Source organism: Giraffa tippelskirchi, chromosome 7 (genome assembly GCF_054371585.1).
Source record: "Giraffa tippelskirchi isolate mGirTip1 chromosome 7, T2T-mGirTip1v1.2.pri, whole genome shotgun sequence".
NCBI lineage: Eukaryota > Metazoa > Chordata > Mammalia > Artiodactyla > Giraffidae > Giraffa > Giraffa tippelskirchi.
In genome coordinates, this window is record NC_137281.1 from 123,086,901 (window position 1) to 123,107,097 (window position 20,197).

General features: G+C 38.3%; 1 protein-coding gene across 1 annotated transcript in view; it reads left to right on the forward strand.

Annotated features, from left to right (window-relative positions):
- Positions 1-20,197, forward strand: part of FBN1 (fibrillin 1) — a 261,212-nt gene that overhangs the window by 141,991 nt on the left and 99,024 nt on the right. Inside the window, exons 11-19 of the mRNA XM_081508461.1 lie at positions 120-299; positions 906-1,046; positions 3,048-3,167; positions 6,425-6,550; positions 8,419-8,541; positions 11,633-11,755; positions 13,103-13,255; positions 16,867-16,920; positions 18,477-18,602. Coding sequence (XP_081364587.1) covers positions 120-299; positions 906-1,046; positions 3,048-3,167; positions 6,425-6,550; positions 8,419-8,541; positions 11,633-11,755; positions 13,103-13,255; positions 16,867-16,920; positions 18,477-18,602 — 1,146 coding nt within the window. The remainder of the gene's footprint in view (positions 1-119; positions 300-905; positions 1,047-3,047; positions 3,168-6,424; positions 6,551-8,418; positions 8,542-11,632; positions 11,756-13,102; positions 13,256-16,866; positions 16,921-18,476; positions 18,603-20,197) is intronic.

Sequence of the window (20,197 nt, forward strand, 5' to 3'; positions counted from 1 at the left end):
CAATTGACCTATGTCATTTGTGGATCAATTTTATTCAGAATCCCTTTAAACAGTCAGGGTGATTCCCATGGGCCTGTGACATATGCTGCAGCTCAGCTATTGCGTTGTGTTTTTTCCAGAGGATTTCAACAAGCTGTGCTCCGTCCCTATGGTAATTCCCGAGAGGCCAGGATATCCTCCTCCACCCCTTGGCCCCGTTCCTCCCGTTCACCCTGTCCCTCCTGGCTTTCCTCCTGGGCCTCAAATCATGATCCCTCGACCACCAGTGGAATATCCATATCCATCGCGGGAACCACCAAGTAAGAATTCAAAAAGTCATCCAGTTACTTTCCTTGCATTAATCAGGTTAATTTTGTTGTGGTTGTGTATGCTGCTTAAGTCATTAAGTTTAGAATTCTTAAATATTTCATTTACACAGTGTCATGTATAAATTTCTCAACTGGCCTATTGCATAGAGGAAAATGGACAGTTTCATATTCTCCAGAAATTAGCATCCTTTTGTTACTGATATTGTGGGAGAGATTTAAATCTGATTCATAGAGGGGAGGTGTAAAATTACACTTTGGGTTATATATCATGCAAAGCAATTTTGCAAGTAGTTAAATATTAAAAACTTTTCCCTGCCAACTGGTGGCTTGAACGTGAGGCAGAGAGAGGGGGAGGGAGAAGTGGGCAGAGGAGCAGGCCACTGCTGGGCTGCAGTACCTGGCCGCATGTGCCAGGATGCCCAGGTGCTCTCTGTAGGCAGGAATGGAAACACTCTCTGTTGGTACCAGATGGACTTTGCCCAACGAGTGTCCTTCCTTTAACGGTTCAGCATCTTCCCTGTTATTATGGAATTCAGTGCTGATGAAAGATCCTCTAATTTTAAATAATTTTAATGGGGTCTCATGCTGTTCCTTTAGGGGTGCTGCCAGTCAACGTCACTGATTACTGCCAGCTCTTTCGCTATCTCTGTCAAAACGGACGCTGCATCCCAACCCCCGGGAGCTACCGGTGTGAGTGCAACAAAGGATTCCAGCTGGACCTCCGTGGGGAGTGCATTGGTACGTGATGAACCACTGGGCTGGCACTGAGAGGCTGTTGCAGCTCTGCTCCATGACTGGATAGGTTTTCTATGGCTGCAGTAACAGATTGCCTCAAACTTAGTGGCACAGATTTGTTATCTTATATTTCTATAGGTTAGAAGTCCGACATAGTTCTTACCGGGCTAAAATCAAGGTGTCGGCAGGGCTGTGTTCCTTATGGAGGCTCTTGGAGAGATTCCATGTCTCTGCCTTTTCCAGCATCTAGAGGCTGTCTGTTTCCTTGGCTAAAGGGCAGTTTCTTCATCTTCAACGCCAGCAGTGTAGTTTATTCAAATTTCTCTCCAACTCTCTGGTTCTCTCTTCTAATACCTTCTTTCATGTTTCTTTGTGATTACACTGGACCCAGCTGTATATTGGGCTTCCCTGGTGGCTTAGTTGGTAAAGAATCTGCCTGCAGTGTGGGAGACCTGGGTTTGATTCCTGGGTTGGAAAGATCCCCTGGAGAAGGGCATTGCCACCCACTCCAGTATTACTTCCTGGAGAATCCTCATGGACAGAGGAGCCTGGTGGGCTATAGTCCATGGGGTCACAAAGAGTAGGACATGACTGAGCGACTAAGCACAGCCCAACACAGCACAGGTGTGTATTTCAGGAGGAATGGATATTCTACCAACTAGTAGCTTTACTTAACTCCCATTACCATGTAGCATATTCACAGGTTCTGGGGATTAGGACATGAACATGTTTGTGGGGGCATTATTATGCCTACTATTGTTTGTTGTTGCTTAGTTGCTAAGTCGAGTCTGACTCTTGCGACCCCGTGGACTGTAGCCCACCAGTCTACTCTGTCCATGGGATTCCCCAGGCAAGAATACTGGAGTGGGTTGCCATTTCCTTCTCCAGGCAATTTTCCTGACCCACAGATCAAAGCCAATCTCCTGCACTGACCAGCAGATTCTTTACCACTGAGCCACCAGGAAAATCCTATGCCTACTATAATGGCTTTTAACTTTCATTGTAAAATAAATTCAAGGCATTGCTGGTAACTCTAACTTGTGACATTGTATTGAAGCCTGACCATTAAAACAAAGCATTAAAAATACCCCCAAATTATGAAACTTTGCATGTGTTACTAATTTGAATGAATAACTCACCAACTCTGTCTAGTTAGTCATTAAAGGCAAAAGCAAGAAACTTTAAGTTGTTGACAAGGCAGTCAAGTTAGTGAAGGAAGGAAATGTAACACAAGAATAACTTGTTGTTGAAAGCCCCTTCAAGTAGCCCATTAGGAGAGAGTGCTTCAATCCTTAGAGGTCCTCCAGAGCTAGGTGGGAGAGGGAACATCTTACTCAGAGTTGAGATCAGACCTGCATCTGCCACAAGAAGCTTGTGACTTCAGACAAGTGGGTTATCTTCCATAAGCCTTAGCTTCCTCATTTTTACAGAGGAATAGAAGCCAGTTTACCTGTAAGTATACCGGTAGCTCTAAATGACTATAAAACTAGTGAGAGCCTGTCTGGGGGCAAGGTGGTGGTGGTGGCATCCTCAATGGTGGGCGAGACGCGTCCTTTAAACTGCGATAGCTTCATGGTTCGTTGTAATACTCTTAAAGCAACTCAGAAAGGAATGCTTAGATATGGTTGGGCCTTCTTTTATTGAAATAGAGAGTTTCAAGAGACACTCGGAATCCTACCCAGAAGCCACTTCTGAAATGTTAGTCTGTTTGATTCCCTTAGACCAGACCCAGGGAAGAGAAAATGTTTATTAGCTTGGAGTGTTGAGTTGCTACTATTTGGCATTTTACTCTGAAGAATGACACAGGAAAATAATACACTCTAACTGCTCCACCCAACCAGTCTTCAAGTGGCTGGTGGCACTGTTATTGTAGTGGAAAGAAAAAGCAACCTTTCATTACGCTATTTACTTCTTGAAAGTGTTTTAACATGTAAAGGAAACCAACAAAATGGTCTTAGAGTTATGGCCATCTAACTTCTTACTAAAATACACCATGCTTTGCAGATGTTGATGAATGTGAGAAGAACCCTTGTGCTGGTGGCGAGTGTATTAATACGCAGGGCTCTTACACCTGTCAGTGCCGACCTGGCTATCAGAGCACACTCACGCGGACAGAGTGCCGAGGTACGTTCTATGAGCTTGGCATGGGGGACGTGTATGCTAAGTAAGGAGTTTGCTTTGGAGGAATTCCATGGAGTTTAAATAACCCTTGCTTGGAGAGACTAAGATACTCCCATTGCTTTTTGCACTTAATTCTACATATTGTTACTCCGAATTATGTTACATCATAATTTTATGTTACATCATAAAATCTGGCAAACATTCCAGTTATTTTAAAAGATGCTTCTGTGCCTATGGGAATATCTTCTTTTTACCAAACCCCCCCCCTTTTTTTTTTGCCTTGTCACTATTGTCTCTTAAATTTTAATCAGAAAGCTAGGGAATAGGGTTGTCTTTTGTTGACAGAGAAACAGAGGAAACTTTCAGGTGAAATTTTCTGCAATTAGTTGCTGAATGGAAAGGCCTGAAGGATAAGAAGTGCCTGTAAGTTCTTGCTGCTGATTCGTGTGGTCAGCAGTAGCATCAGCTAGGGGCAGGTTGGACATGCAGCAGCTAAAGCACCACTTGAGACCTGCTGAATCCAAATCAGCATTTTAACACGATCTTCCAGGGATCCTTATGCATGTTAAATTTGGAGAAGCCCTGCTGTAAAGTTTCCTCATAAAAATTTGCCTTCAGTTTTGTTTAATAGTTGACTTATTAATCCACCCAAAAGTCATCTTAGATGACTTTGATGTACTGAGTTTATTTTTTTTTAACGTTTTATTTTGTATTGTAGTATAGCCAATTAACGATGTGACAGTTTCAGGTGGACAGTGCAGGGACTCAGCCATACATATACATGTATCCATTCTACCCCAAACTCCTCTCCCATCCAGTCTGCCACATAACATTGAGCAGAATTCCCTGTGCTATACAGTAGGTCCTTGTTGGTTATCCATTTTAAATATAGCAATGTTATACTGAGTTTCTGAAATAAAAATAATTAAGATGTGCTTCCCACTTCAGGGGACTCAAATATCTATATCTCTATAAATTTGGCACAGAATGATCTATTATCATTGATCAAGTAAAGGCAGATAAAAGCAAGAAAATTCTCTGTTGAAATTAAATGCAGGGAAATATAGGGAAGTTTGTATTACTTTAAAAATTTGTCAGCCATTAATGAGTTAATTTTATTTGCCTCTTTTTGCAAAAGTTCTTTATATGAGTTGAAGACATACAAGTGTTTTTATTTTTTATTAGTGACTGTTTTAAAAATCTTTGAATTTGGTTCTGACTTGGAGATTTCTTGCCATCAGTGTATCTTAGTACACTACTTATAAATGGCAATTTTGAGCAGAAAAACCTGGAGTACAACATTTGAATCTGTTAATATTTCTATTAATGGCCTACTTACTGAATTACAAGTATAGTTTGAATTTTTAACTGAGCTTAGGTCCTTTTTTATGACTTTTGTTTAAAATAATCAGTCCATACACACAGTATACTAGGCATTTTTCAATAGTGGAAAATAAACTGAAACCAGTGTTTCAGAAGACAGCACTATTAAATAAGCAAATGGAAGACATGATTGAAAGCACTCTGCTAGGGTGGGAACCAGCCAGTGTAGGTACATGTTACTGTCATCAGTCTGAGACTTAATTTATTAGAGACTGAGGATTACCTAAAAGCTTCAAGTACTGTGTTCTTTAAGAGCTAGTGCTAAGTTTATCTCAAACACGAGAAGTTGATAACGTGCTCACATTTGGAGATAGATGAAAGTGGTCACAGAATGGTCAGAAAGGCTGTAAACTCAGCTGAGAAGGAGGACAGGAGGAACTGAACAGAAGGGGACAGAAGAAACATACAGAAACACAGAAGAGACTTTGAATGGCAAGCCTTTCATTTATTTTGGTAAGGCAGCAGAGCCCCGATAGCATTTTCAAATTAGCGAGGAGAGAAAAAGCTGAACTCTTTATCCTGTTTATTTTATCCTTGGGCCTCCATAGATTATAGAATCCTTAAAAAAAAAAAAAAGTAGATTATAAAATCTTTAAAAAAAAAAGTCTGCTGAAGAATATGTGGCTTTTTACTATTTTTTTAGAGTGTGGAGCGAGTCAGATTTTAGTAAGGATTAAGAAATAAATGAGAGAGAAAACGATTGTAGGTTGTTGGCACAAAGATCAGACAGAAGGAAAGCCCAGACTGCCTCAGCTAGTCCAATGACTCGTGTGGAAACCGCTGCTGGATCTGCCCAGAAAGAAAGTGCGTCTGAGGGTCAACCACAAGACACCGTGCAGACACAGGATAGACAGTCAGAATAACCAGTATGCCATGAGAGCACATTCTTGTCGCCCAGAGGACGTTTAGAGCGCTTATACCCAGAGACACGTGGCCTCCACTCTGCATGGAGAGATCTGCTCCCATCCAGCTCTGCTCAGCGCCCTGGCCTCTGTCTCCTGGGGAATAAGCCCTGGCATAGGTTATGTGCTCGGTAGACAGGATGGTTTGTGTTCATCCCCTTTGATGTTCATCCAGGCATGTAGCCTGGAAACTGAGGGGAATAGATAATCCAGGGTACCTTGTTGTCCACTTTAGGTTAATTATTAATCTTTAAATGAGAGATCAGATTCAGGTTGTTTGAATTATTGTCATTTTTAACACTTTCATATCCTGCTCTGTTATTTAATTTGGCATAATTTTTAAACACAAAAGAAAAAAGAGGGAAAATATCCCCAAAGTACCAATATTTTGTTTGGTAGACAGAATACTCATAAAGTTATAAAAGAGACTAGGAATTTATAAACAAAACTGTATTTGGACCGGAATTGCCATAAGGAAGGTAGACATTTCAGAGCCAAATGATTGATAGTTTTCAGATGGAATTAAGTTTTTTAACTGTTTTTTTTTAATGGCATTTCTGTTTAATTATTCTGATATAGCTATCATCAGATCTGCTTTTTCGATCATGTCTTAAAAGACATCAGTCAAAGCTCACTGTACATAATGATATATTCTGGCTCATTAAATTAGCTAGGAAATGATACAGAAGAACCTATTTTGTTTATAGAATTGAGATGTAGGGAGTCTTATTAGAAATTAGAGTTAGATTGAATGCTGTTATGTTAGCATCTTTTCTTTCATATGTCTTTCAAACTTTTATTAGTAATCCTAACTACATTTCATATTGTTTAATTATGAATTTATGTTGAAGGATATTATTTAGTAACTAAAACCCAAGACTAAGATCATGAGTTTGAAGATGGTGATAAGGAGCAGTAAAATAATTTTAAATCCCCTAAATAAAGCTATTTCTTTCTTTTTAACTCTGCTTTTAGACATTGATGAATGTTTACAGAATGGCCGTATCTGTAATAATGGACGTTGCATCAACACAGATGGCAGTTTCCATTGTGTGTGTAACGCAGGATTTCACGTCACACGAGATGGGAAGAACTGTGAAGGTAATATAATGTAATAATAATGTTATTGGGCTTTTTCCATTGCAGTTTCAGTACCAAAAATCTTTAACAAGACCAGGTCAAATACTTGGTAAAAGGTCCAAGTGTCAAATATATATTCACCTGTGGTTATCTGGGAGGAAACCTAACTTTTCAATAGTATTAATTCCTTTAATTCACTTTTGTGTGAGTCAAGTAACATTTTAAATATAGGAGCAGAGCTTGCTTTTCAAAGATTCCTAGTGATGAAACTTCTATAACATAAATCATTACTTATGACTTTTAAGCAGTCAGAATTTGTACAGTAAAAAAAAAATAAAAACGTACCTAATATCATGCATTCTTCAGTCACTTAAAAGTCTTTTGTTTAAAGTATGTGTGTAGTAATGAAATATTACTAATGAGTATCGAAAAATGTAAAATTTGAGAGAAATATTGATGATTAAAAGTCAGTCTTCATATTGCCTGTTGAATTAATCACCTCACTTTGAATTGGGCTTTTTCATTTTGTCTTTTCCTCTGCCTATTTTTCTGAAATTGAAAATATGACAATTACTGATGAGTTTCTACTTCTTAGACCTTTAGCAAAAAATGAAGAATGCTCCTTATCATCTTTCCCAACGTCTTTGGGAAAGACCCCAAGAATCTATTCATACATTAAAAGAATTTCAAAATTGTTCTTAGAAACATTTTTGGCAGAATATTATCTCAGTGATTCAATTCAGAGACTTAATGCCAAAATTCTCAGTTGGGATAGAATCTTGTTTAAAAAAGAAAAAATCATAAATTACTTTGGTCTGACTAAAGCCTGTAAGTGAAAACACACTGTGTCTAGAAGAGCAAGTGCCTCCTAAGAGCTGCATGTTAAATAAAATAGCATAATAATGAATTTCAAGAAATATCCCTATGATCAAGGGATCCTAAGGGTTAGCTGTCATGGCTATGCTCTATAGTTGTCTTTCATTTTAAAAATACTTTTTTCCTACCCCTATTAAAATTCAAACTACAAGCTGTTCTTTGGTTTCTCCTTTTCAAAGAATCGGGAAATAGCCTAAATACATTTCAAATTTAATCATTCTTAATTTTGATTTTGTTTTTATTTTCAGTATATTAGAAGTTATATGAATCTGTAAATATATATATTGGGTTGGCCAAAAAGTTTGTTCAGGTTTTTCTGTAAGGTGAATTTTTTGGCCACCCCAATATTTATATGAAAATATATGCTTATATGAAATTTCATAGATATATAATTCTATATGAATGTATATATATACATATGTGTATACATATACACATATACATATATATTTCAAAATCTGTATATGCTTGTTATACATATATATGTATATATGCATTCTTTCTAAGTCGCTTCAGTCATGTCCGACTTTTTGCGACTTTATGGACTGTAGTCCATCAGGCGTCTCTGTCCATGGGATTATCTAGGCAAGAATACTGGCATGGGTTGCCATGCTCTCCTCCAGGAGATCTTCCCAACCCAGGGATAGAACCCTCATCTTTTATGTCTCCTGCATTGGGAGGCAGGTTCTTTACCACTAGCACCACCTGGGAAGCCCATATGTGTGTGTGTTTGTGTGTGTATATATATATATATATATATATATATATACACACACATCCTATAGTTTAGCCCTGTAGTTTGCAAGCACAGGTCAAAAATTGAGAACTTAAAATACATATTTCATATGCCACTCTTCTCTTTGTATGCTATAATTTGGATGAAAATTAACCTTAGGTAATAATAACAAGAAGTAAAGAAATGTGAAGAAATAAAACTATATTGATCCAGATTGGCTTCCTTTGTAAGCTTACTAATCTGGTCATTAAGAAAATACATCTTCTATATTTTTCAGATATGGATGAATGCAGCATAAGAAATATGTGCCTTAATGGAATGTGTATCAACGAAGATGGCAGTTTTAAATGTATTTGCAAACCTGGATTTCAGCTGGCATCAGATGGGCGTTATTGTAAAGGTTTGTGCTATAAAACTCTCAGTCATATTCTTCACCCGTTTTTTCTCCTCTCTACATTGCTTAAAGCTACCATGTTTCCCTATTAATTCTCCCCATTTATAGTACCCCTAGTTCTGGATTAGTAAACCTGACTGGAACTTCTTAAATTAAGCCATCCAGAGAGCTACGGTTTATACTCAGAAGGCTGTTCTTATTTCAGAAAGGGTGTTTTGATGTCTTCTCAAAAGAGCCTCAGGCTCCATAGCAAATGAATGAGAAGCTGAACTTTCATTTGGACTACCAACAGCCGTGAGCATCTTATTGCATAAGCTGAGTTCCATCTCTTCCTTGTAGTTGAGGAATAATTGCAGTTGGCTTCTTGATGGCTGTCATTTGCCACCTCTTATGTCTTCACTGAACAAAATATTGTAGAGAGTTACTACAATGATCTCTTAGTAACTGCCTTGAGATACCTTAAGAAACACAATTTATTTAAACTTTATCAAGTCACATTAAGCAAAAAAAGGAAAACAGGATTAAACAGAAGAAATAAAGGAACCAGGAACCATTGTTTAGTTCTGTAACTTTTGGAATAATCTTTTTGCTCCAGGTAGTGAAACAAAATGAAAATTTTTATTTGTGCTGTTGAACATTGAAGTCCTGAGCAAAGTCATCAGAGATAAGTTTGTGCTTAGTGTCTCTTGCCTAATGTAGTCAAGGATGAGTAACTATTGCATGTGTGTCCAAGATCTGAGTTGGAACCAAGCTCTTAAGGAACCTCATACTCAAAACAGGTCCAGGAAATCTGCTAAAATATGGCATGTATTCAAAGCCTTCTGCTCGTAGCTTCAGATGTATAAGTGTGGAGTGTCAAGCAATTCAAGGTTGAGAAGGCAGGAGAAAGTTGTATGGTGCTTCTCTGAGTGCCCCTGGTGGGCAGCTTTGGTAAAGATGTTATGGAAGAAAGCCTTGTGTTTATTAAGTCTTCGCATGATGTGTATTTTCTCTAGTCTTAAAAGAGCTTCTAGCCCTTGGTTGTTTACCTGCATTCTCTATGACCTTCTCATCAGTGGCTCTTAATATTGTGCAAATCTGCCTTTACAGCAAGAGAAACTTTTTTCTTTTTTTTAAAATTAGAAGTAGGAAATTGATTTCTGTACTTCTGAGCTATGTGTCGGGAGGAGCTTATAATCAGGAAGACAAGATTAACACATGGAAATATTAAGACAGCATACAACAAAGCAACAGATTGTTAGATTAAGTTCTGTACAAGTGAGAAAGAAGGGGGAAGGGAATGATTGCTGGAATATTTGGAACTAGGCTTCCAAACAAAATAACACAAGGAAATGTGAAAGCCCCTTTGTGAACAGACCTTTTTTGAGAACACACGCTCCTCTTACCTTGGAGCTTGCTAAGATTCCTTTTCGATGCCTACAGGCTGCCAGTGATCCAGGCCACGGCCTCTTCAGGGGGGCCAATAGATGATGCTGATGTAACTGTTTCAAAACACATTATGACCTCATAGGTGAAACTAGGTTTTGCAACTGTTCGCAATCAGTGAACTAGTGTCTCATCGATAAACGGATTGTTCCATTCATTTGGAAGTGCCTGACGATTAAAAGTTCTCCTCTGACTTTACCATTCAAGCTTAAGAAACAGCTAGAAAGAGAAGGGAAGAATGCTCCCTATTCTTCCCTATGTCTTCTTTATTCTGATATATAGAAATAAAGGAAGAAAAAGGAAAGAAATTTCTTTTATGCTGTATTTCTCTTCCATAATTTTTCTCTTGATGTCACGAAATAAGATTTTCTCTGAGTGCTAAGGACTTGGTTCTGATCCCCCAAAGATGTGACTGTTCAAAGCTGAATGAAAAATGCTAATTTAATCTCTACAGTTAACTAGTCTGATGACCAGCCTGGCCTCCCTTGATCACTCTCTGAAGGTTGAGGCTGCTCACTTTGAGCAGTGCTCTCTGGATCTCCATTTCATCTCTGTCCCCAGTAAAAAGCCTTTGTATTATTTTTCAGGCTGTAGTCACCATTTTACTGTAGATCTCAATTTGAAAAAAAAAAAGTGACCTGAATAACTGAACCAATTTGAGTTCATGTATTTAAATATAACTGCTGTTTTAAAATACAATCTGTACACGGAATCTTGGACCATCTGAATATATTTTGTGCCAAATAACACAAGCTGAGTAAAATGCAGAGGTGTTTCAGTCTCAATTTGCCTTTTTAAGGTCAGAAGAAAGGAAATATTCACATATACTAGTTGTATATTATAAAAGGAGTTGTTATAAAACGACTTGCTTCTAAGTGTTATATGTTTTCCAAAACAGAATTTTGGTATCATTTCCATTTCCCCATATTGAGGGGGAAAATATCTGCTATTATTAGTATGTGCCCAATAAAGTCTTTTACCAGACTCCCCTAATATACACATATGATACTGTAAAATATTTGTAATGTGTAAGAGAGATTTTTCTTTGCTGGGTTCCATTTGCTTACACTGCTGTTGTTGGCTTGGAATGGTCATCAAAATCATCTATATTCATTTTCTGTTCCTTTTTTATGGTGTTCCATCTAGGCTTTAGTTCTGTGTCTCCTCATGCCATTCTAATTGTCCCAGAGATTTAAGGCGTGAGTTAAGGCGTGAGTGATAACTGGAATGGACAACCAGTCTGAGGGTTGGATGCCAAACGGAGAAGCTTCCTGCCCAGGTCAAAGATGCAGTTTATTATCAAGCTAAATTTCTGACAGTCCTGGAAGAACTGCCATGTGAAACATTACACAAGACCCTTTGTCTTTTAGCTGTCACTTTCCTTCTTCCCAGTTCTGTTTTTGCTTTATGGTTCTTACTTTGGATTAAAAAAAATCTCAGGAGAATATTATTGAAATAGCTTTATATGGAAAAGAAATAAACTCTGACAGTTTATCTCTCAGTTATCGTTCCTGTTTCCTCAAAGGAAAATGAAATACATCTCATTGAGTTTTTATTGTTGATGCTGCACATTATTGTAAATCTTCTCCATTTTCAAGTCTTAGACATGTAAGCACGTTATGGTTTTAGATGAAGTGACTTCATTTTTAATAAGTGCTTCTCCCCACCACAGATATTAACGAGTGTGAAACACCTGGGATCTGCATGAATGGGCGTTGTGTCAACACTGATGGTTCCTACCGATGTGAATGCTTTCCTGGACTGGCCGTGGGTCTGGATGGACGTGTGTGTGTTGGTAAGATTACAGCCATAACTAGATGTACAATAGAGATCCACCCTCTGTCAGTAAAATCAACCAATAACAAATGTACTCTACTGCAGCAGGTATGATACAATTAATATCTGTGGGCAACAGACCAATAGGATCAGTTTTTTTCTTATATAATGTGAATATTAATTCAAGGGATAGAAAGATGAGCTGAGATAAATGAAAACCAAAGGATTCCACACCTCTCCTTCTTCCTTGTCCTAGTTGTCCTCAGTTTTCTCCAGCCCTCCTTTGTTGATAATGGTCTTTGAATTGACCTGCTGCTGCTGCTGCTAAGTTGCTTCAGTCGTGTCCAACCCTGTGCGACCCCATGGATGGCAGCCTGCCAGGCTCCTCTGTCCATGGGATTCTCCAGGCAAGAACCCTGGAGTGGGTTGCCATTTCCTTCTCCAGTGCATGAAAGTGAAAAGCGAAAGCGAAGTAGCTCAGTTGTGTCTGACTCTTAGCGACCCCATAGACTGCAGCCTCCCAGGCTCATCCGTCCATGGGATTTTCCAGGCAAAAGTACTGGAGTGGGTTGCCATTGCCTTCTCTGTGAATTGACCTATATGTCCCTAATTATCTCATGATGAACATTTCATTTTCATCTAAGGAACTGAATGTCCAAAGGGAGGTAGAAAATTCAAAGGAGGATATGGATAATCAAGAAACTTATATGATAATAGTTTTTTGTGGCTCTATAAGAAGTTTCAGATTTATTAATAAATAGATACAAATTTTATCCAAATTATTCTTAACAAAGGGGATTTTTCCCAATCCCCTTTGAACTGGGAAAAGATTGGTCATAGCTGGAAATCCCCTCCTGGAGGTAAAGATAACACTGCTTAGCTAGACCAATATCTAAGATTTATATAATTTTACAGATTAAGCATCCTCCTTTTTGAAAATACATCTAATTCAGATACTCAATAATTGTGTGATTATGTTGGGGTGGGCTGTATTTTTAATAAAAATCTTGTTTATCATATGGTGAGATTGAATGATCATCCATCATTTATTCATCATTTATTAACTGTCTTCTCTGTACAAGCCTGGGGAAGAAAACAATGAGTGAGGTATAATCCTAGCCCTTAAGGACCTCACAGTTGGCTAAACCATAATAGTCCCTAGAACACTGGAAGAGTCTAGTAATTGGTTTCCAATGCTTGGAAGCTGAAGAATTTGTTTTGTTTTCTACTGAGGCCTAATACCAGAGGCATTCTCTGTGAGTAAGAACAGTGACAATGGCTAAATAAAGCCGGCTTCAACTTTAACCTGGGGGGTTCCCGTCTGTTAGAAATGATAGTGTGATGACAGATGCTTCTTCCTGTTCAGACACACACATGCGGAGCACATGCTATGGTGGATACAAGAGAGGCCAGTGTGTCAAACCCTTGTTTGGTGCTGTTACCAAGTCTGAATGCTGTTGTGCCAGCACTGAGTATGCTTTCGGAGAACCTTGCCAACCGTGTCCTTCACAGAATTCAGGTATGTTGTGTCATGGGGATGCCCTAGTACTGCCAGCCTTCTGCCCTCATCTTCAGTCTTTGCATTTGTGGAAGTCACAGGGAAAGATTACATGATGCTCTACAGGTACTTCACATACCTTGCAGGGGTCTTGAAAAGGGCTGGTCAGGCTTTGATCTCACATTACCCACCAACTCAGCTATCATCTGGCTTAGGCTGCATATTTATGCTTCCCATCTGAATTTCTCCAGCTCAGTAATATTCATGTTCTTTAGGGTACATGCAACTTTCCTTGTTTTCTACAGTTGTTTCACAGTGTTACATTTTGCAGGAGCTATTACAAAAGCAGAATTTTACAGAGTGTAAAAATAAATAATTTTCAGATTACTTGACTGTTTCCAACTTCTTTCCAAAAGTCCATTTGTGAATTTTGTTCAAATCCTTCATGTTGACTTAGGTGTGTGTTCCCTAAATGATTTTATTCTACTCTAGGGAAAAAGTATTTTTCTCAATTCAAAGTGACATAGCTTAGCGAAAAGAAAACTGGTCAGTGAGTCAGAATTCTGCTCTCCAGTCACAGGCAGGCAAATTACTTAATTGGAGGGTTCAGGTATTTTTGTGAATTTTTGTTTGTTTAGAAATTTTTCTCACCTAATTTCAAAAGGATTTGAGATGGTTTACGTTAGTAAACAATTATAAAATTGAATAATATGGAAAAGGAATCCTTGGCCTTTTAATCTGAAAATGAATTTTGCTAGATAGTCCAGAAGATCCTCTCCAGTTGTAAATTATTTCTATTTGTAAGGCAAAAATAGTTTATTGAAATGAAAGCAGTAGACTGTCAACATTTGAATGTAATTTTAAGGTACCTTGGCTGTTGGCTTCTAATGTCCTAAAATAGAGTAAGTCCTGATATTGAAAACACATAGCTCTGACTGATTGATTTACGTCTAAGATACAGTTAGTTTATTTCTGGCCTAGATACTATCAATTAAAGATGAACTCACAATTTTTAAGCATTTGCCATTTTGAGAATGTTATTATTTGAAATCAGACAGAAATTAAAATCTGTTATAAGAAGTTAGAGAAAGTGAAGTGGAAGACTTTTAAAGTCTTTAAATTGGGGGAATGCCAGTTAAAGAAAGCAAGCTTTATTTCGGATGACTGCTTCAGCTGGTGAATAATATACAAATTATCATTAACTATATGATTAATAATTGATAAAATGCATGTTTGCAACAATACTTCACCTATATAATATACAAATGTAATTCCATCTAAAAAGATACTTCCATGTAGCTTTATCGTAGTGTATTATTAATATTATTCGTTTGTATGTTGCTTTAACTTTTCAAGATAGTTTCCTTGCATATTTTGAATTTACAAGGTAGCTGAGTATCCTGAAACCTAGTACACAAGAATATAGGTGATTTGTTCATGTCTTGAATGAATAGAATAGCCAAAACTTAAAATCCAGGACCCTTGGTGCATACAGTTCTTTGTTTTTACATTTTCCTCTGGACCAAGTACATCTCCAAAGAATTCTTGTGATACATAGGAAAGAGGTAGGCTTATAATAAGGTGATCCAAAGAGAGCAGATTTCTTCAAGCATTAAAGCTTAAAGATAGTTACATTTGAAGCTTAGTTCCACTAGCTTCTCTTTGATATTTGAATGAAGTTACATAAAAGTGGTCCACTTGTGGAAGTGGTTCCATCCAGTTTGGTTTCTCCACCTCTTTGGTAAATGAAAATGCCAAATAATGAAGGATCAAAACGTAGGATGTCGCTTATTTCAGGAGAGAGGGGGAGTTTTAAAAGGTACTGAAAGTATCAGAAAAAAATGTCTTTAGACACTTTAATGAGAAACACTAACCATTTAACATGCAAAGCTCATCTCTGTGCTCTGGAAGTCAAATAAACTATATATGAAGATACATCTCCCTGACTGCTGAGCATATACTCCTTGTAGCCATCAGTCAGAAGAGTAATGATTAGGAATTTCTCTTCTGCCCTTATTCCACTGTCTCTGGGGCATGACACTGAGTTAGATCAGGAACACCTACCATGTATTAAGTGCTTGAGTTGTGCTGAGCACTTTACATGTTCTCTCAGTAAATCTATAGAACTACCCTGTGAGTTGGGTATCCTTTCCTATACTTTATAGAAGAGGAAACTAGAAGAGGGAAAAGGCCTGTTCCCAAGACCCTCAGCAATAAGCATTGTCATCAGCATTCAAACCCATGCTGATCTGAACTCACTACCGTCTAGTACCAGATCCTGCCCAAATGGAAAAGAATGATGACCACAATTTGCTTCCACTTAAGCCAAGCATCAACTAATTTAGTGCTAATTATAAAACTACTTTTAGCAAAACTGGCATGATGTTGTTTTTTCCTGTTTTACTACTTAACGCTATTTCACCAGTGCTTTAATTAATTGCTGAAGTGAGAAAATAAAGAGAATGTATTTCTTTTTGCTACCATTCCCTGGCTTTCAAACACAGTGGCAGCCACCTTCCCATCTGTTCCCGTTTTGGCCCCTTTTAAGATGATTTTAAAAATTAAGGGATTTTACCACTTTTCTCAAATTTATGTTTGCTGGAAGACAGAGGCTCGGAAGGGTTAACTGTCATTTTTTTTTTGGGGGGGGGGTATGTATAACTTCTTTGCATCCCCTCTCATCAGGAATGCAGTCTTCTGGCTCATGGAATTGTAGGTGTGTTTGCTTCAGCACTGAGGTACAAGTGGCTTCTGTTAAAAAGGCCCATCCCTAATTTTCAATTCTACTACTTAAGCACAAAGGATCTGCATTTGACTATGAAACTCTGTAGTTGCCTGAATCCATAGGCAACTATGGGAAAATTAGTTTCTTTTCCTGGGATTAAGTGTGATTTCCTATTAGTTCTCCATTTCCATCATTCACTCTTAGGTTCATCTAAATATTGTTGGAATTGTGTCTAAAACACTGTGTGAATTTTAAGAAATAGAAATCGGATTCCATCACAAATTTGGGAACATATTCTATATACTGCCATTTCCTCAATAAGATCCAGTTTTAACATTATGCAATACTTTCCCTATGGATTTAAAATATAGAATGAGTCTGGCATCCTGATGAATATTAAATCTAAAAATACACATACATGCAGGTGTACACACCCTCATATTCTTGTGAGGGAAGGCTAGAGAATTTGCGGAGAGAAATGAGAAAATGTTAAGAACTTGTTCTGAAAAAAAATAGCTAGAACTAAGAAAAAATGTATTCCCAAGATGGTGGGAGAGAGTTTTATTAACAGTTAAGAAACCACATTTTAACAGGCACATTTCACTGTAAGTGTAAAGTGTTCCCTGGTGAACAAAATCAAGTCATAGGAAAAACACCTTTTCCTAAAGCACTTTGCACAAGGAATTGCTGGAACTTGCATATATCCTTACAAGTCGTTTTCCACGGTGATTGCGGAGCCTTTAAATGGGAGCCTGGTGTGACTCTCCCTGGGGGGATGCCTCCTTTTCCGTTACCACTTTATTTCTGTTCCACTCACTTTGGAGGAAATGATGTGTGCAAAGCCAGGGGCAGGATCGACCTGTTCTGCAAACAAGGGAATCATTTACTATCTGTTAATTTATTGCAGCGGAGTATCAGGCGCTCTGCAGCAGTGGGCCAGGAATAACGTCAGCAGGCAGTGGTAAGGACTTGTTTTGAAATTTACTACCTTAAGCATGTTCAGAGGCAGCCCTGGGCCTTCCTGTGGGTTTCCAGTTGGTCCCTTTACACCAGTCTGATCTGAACCCCCTCTCTGACTATCACTGTGTGATCTACCTGGGACACTTGGAAGCCCCCAGTGGCAGAACAGAACAGTGGCCCAGTGGGTCCTGGGGTTGCTGGGTGTGGGTGTGGGGCTTCATACTGAAGTATTGGGTCCTCCTCTCCCAGGGTGGTCGATGTGAACGAGATACAGTGGCTGTGGTGGCTCATTTATGAGAAGGGGCAGCCTGGCCCTCCTTTGCATCTACTGCTGTCAAGCACAATTCAGGGTTACAAGTTCAGGTGAACCGATGCACATTTTGAACACTTTCTTAACTAGCAAGTGGTCAGTCATTAACAGATGGCAATAGGGAGCCGTCTTGTATTTTGTAGCAGGCAGTGATAGCAGTTAGCTGAAAGAAAATGAAATGTATAAGTGTAGGAGTTAGAACTAGAGACATACTGGTGCCATAAAAGAAATTAAAAGGGAGAATTGGAACAAGTATAAAAACAGATAGAGGAAGAGATTACTTTATTAATATAAAATTAAATGATTTGATTCAAGAGAATTATGGCTGAATTGATTGTCAGTTCATTCTCTTGATTGATTTCATCAGTATGTATGGATGAGGAAGGGTTCGGGGTGGATATCTGGAGGAGAAAAGAGAAGTAAGGAACTGTATAATGAATAAAGAATTAGTAGGGAATAAATAAGTTGTGATAGGAATCTGAGGAAGAAAAAAGGTCAATCTTGATTTATAGAAGAGTCAGGGAACAAGATTTGAGACGAGCCACTCACTGATGGTCACTTTGCATCACCCTTGACTATTAGAGCTCTCCTTGGTCTGGGAGCACCCAGAAGAGGGAGGACCCAGCCTCATCTGGCCAGAGTAGCAGAGATTTTTCCAGAGCAGGTGATGATGGTGCACACTTTGAACCAATGATTAGGCTTGCCCCAGGCATTCCCAACAGAGTGAAGAGGGCATTATGTGTTGTTCATGGCAGAGTAAAGGATTTAAAGTGAATAAACAGCATTCATATTTTAATTTAATCTTGAGGATGTTGTCGAACCTATGAAAGTCTGAACCCTGAGAATGACACAATCATTTTGTTTTTAGGCTAAGTCTGGTGGCAATATAGAAGGTAGATTGAAGAGGGACAGGCTGATGGCAGGGAGACCAGTTGTAGGAACTCGGACTCTATATTTGATCTACTTTCCCATCTTGGTGTTTGGAAGTCCAGGGGTTCTCCTTTTGATTAAGGGTTGGTAACCTTGTAGTTCTAGCTCAGATGCCAGTTTCCTCTCAGGGACTGGTGGAGGGAAGACTTGACTCAGGGTATCTTGCAGTAAGAAAAAAGGGAGCAAGTTTCTTACCAAGGAGAAGCTTTTTTATTTTCACAAGGTCCTGATGTCTTTACATTTATTGTAATTTTTTGACAGTCTGTTTGACATTTACTTTAGCATGTTAATGCTTATGAGCTTGTTTTGGGGTCCAGATATAAATGAATGTGCATTAGATCCTGATATTTGCCCAAATGGAATTTGTGAAAATCTGCGTGGGACCTACAAATGTATATGCAATTCAGGATATGAAGTGGATTCAACTGGGAAAAACTGTGTTGGTAAGAAGCTTCACTGTTTTCTAAGACATTTCATGCATCATGCATCCTTTCTTTTGTTGCTTGAGCAAACTGCTTGAGTACCTTAAGGACTTGATAGATAGATGCTCTATACTTCGGGTATCAGCCTAGCTGCATCCTGACGGCTTATATCTTTTGTTTAACTACGTCAAGGGTGGACCATGGCAACCGTCCCTCTCATACAGTGTACGGTCCTCTAACTATGCAGGTTGAAGCTGAGTGCTACCCTACTGGATGCCTTTGTTGTTAAGGCTGCTACCGATTGTCATTGTGGGCAAAGTAGACATAGCACTTATTTTCAAAGAAGCAGAAATCTTACTTTAAGTATTTTTACCTGCTTTCCTTCTTAATATGTGGCATTTGCACTTACATAAAAAGAACTAACAACAAATCAAAGCATCTTCTCTGCCCCCATTCAAATCAGCTTTCACCCGAGTTTGATTTTCCCATATTTTAAGTACTTTATAAACACAGCCCTCCACATCTGTGAGTTTTGCATTTGCATATCTAACCAACCTCAGATCAAAGATATTTGAAAAAAATTCCCGAAAGTTCCCAAAAGCAAAACTTGAATTTTCCATATACCAGCAACTATTTACATAGCATTTACATTGTATTAGGTATTATAAGTAATCTAGAGATGGTTTAAAGTACACAGGAGGATGTGCATAGGTTATACGCTAGTACTATACCATTTTATATAAGGGACTTGAGCATCCACAGATTTTGGTAACCTGGATGACAGGGATGGAGTTCCTGGAACCAATCCCCTGCAGATACCAAGGGATCACTGTAAGTTGCTGATTGAGGTATATTTACTGATGTGAACCATGCAGCTCTCTAGTACCGAATTTGTGTATACTTTATGTAAGGACCACTAGCTTGTCAAATGATAATCTAAGCAGAATCACTCGGTGTGTAAAAAGTTCCTTGTGAATGTGTAGCCTGCTTTGTGGGCTATATGATGTAGTTTAGCTCAGTGTGGTATAGCATACTGTTTAAGTTCCACCCTTCCTCAATTATCTAAGTAATACATATCAAAAGCTTGATTTTGTATCAGACAGGCCTATTACTCAGCTCTCTGAATCTCTAGTCTGCGTTCTTCATGGCAATTATAAACTCTGCAGCTTGCTTCATACTTTATAAACATAACTGGAGACCACTTAAATTATTCTGAAGAAGAAACACCCATCCTGGAACTAATACTTATTAAAGATGGACCATACTTTCTAAATATTTAGTCAGTTCCTTAAAACAGTGGGATTAGTCCTTTTAACTTTGGCACAATGAAACAGTTATATATTGGGTTGGCCAAAAAGTTCGTTCGGGTTTTCCTGTACCATCTTATGGCAAAGAAATAGAAAAAAACCAAACAAACATTTTGGCCAACCCAATAAATAATAATTTTCAGGAAATCTAAGGTTTTTTTCCTGCCAAAGAAAGAAGTGAATTAAATGGTCTGGTGATTTTAGACTTTGTATATATCTAGTAAAAATAATCGGATCAGTCACCTATTTTCTAAAACTAGGTAATTTTGGCAAAAACCAATGGTATAGGAGTTTTGCTCCTTCCTTGAA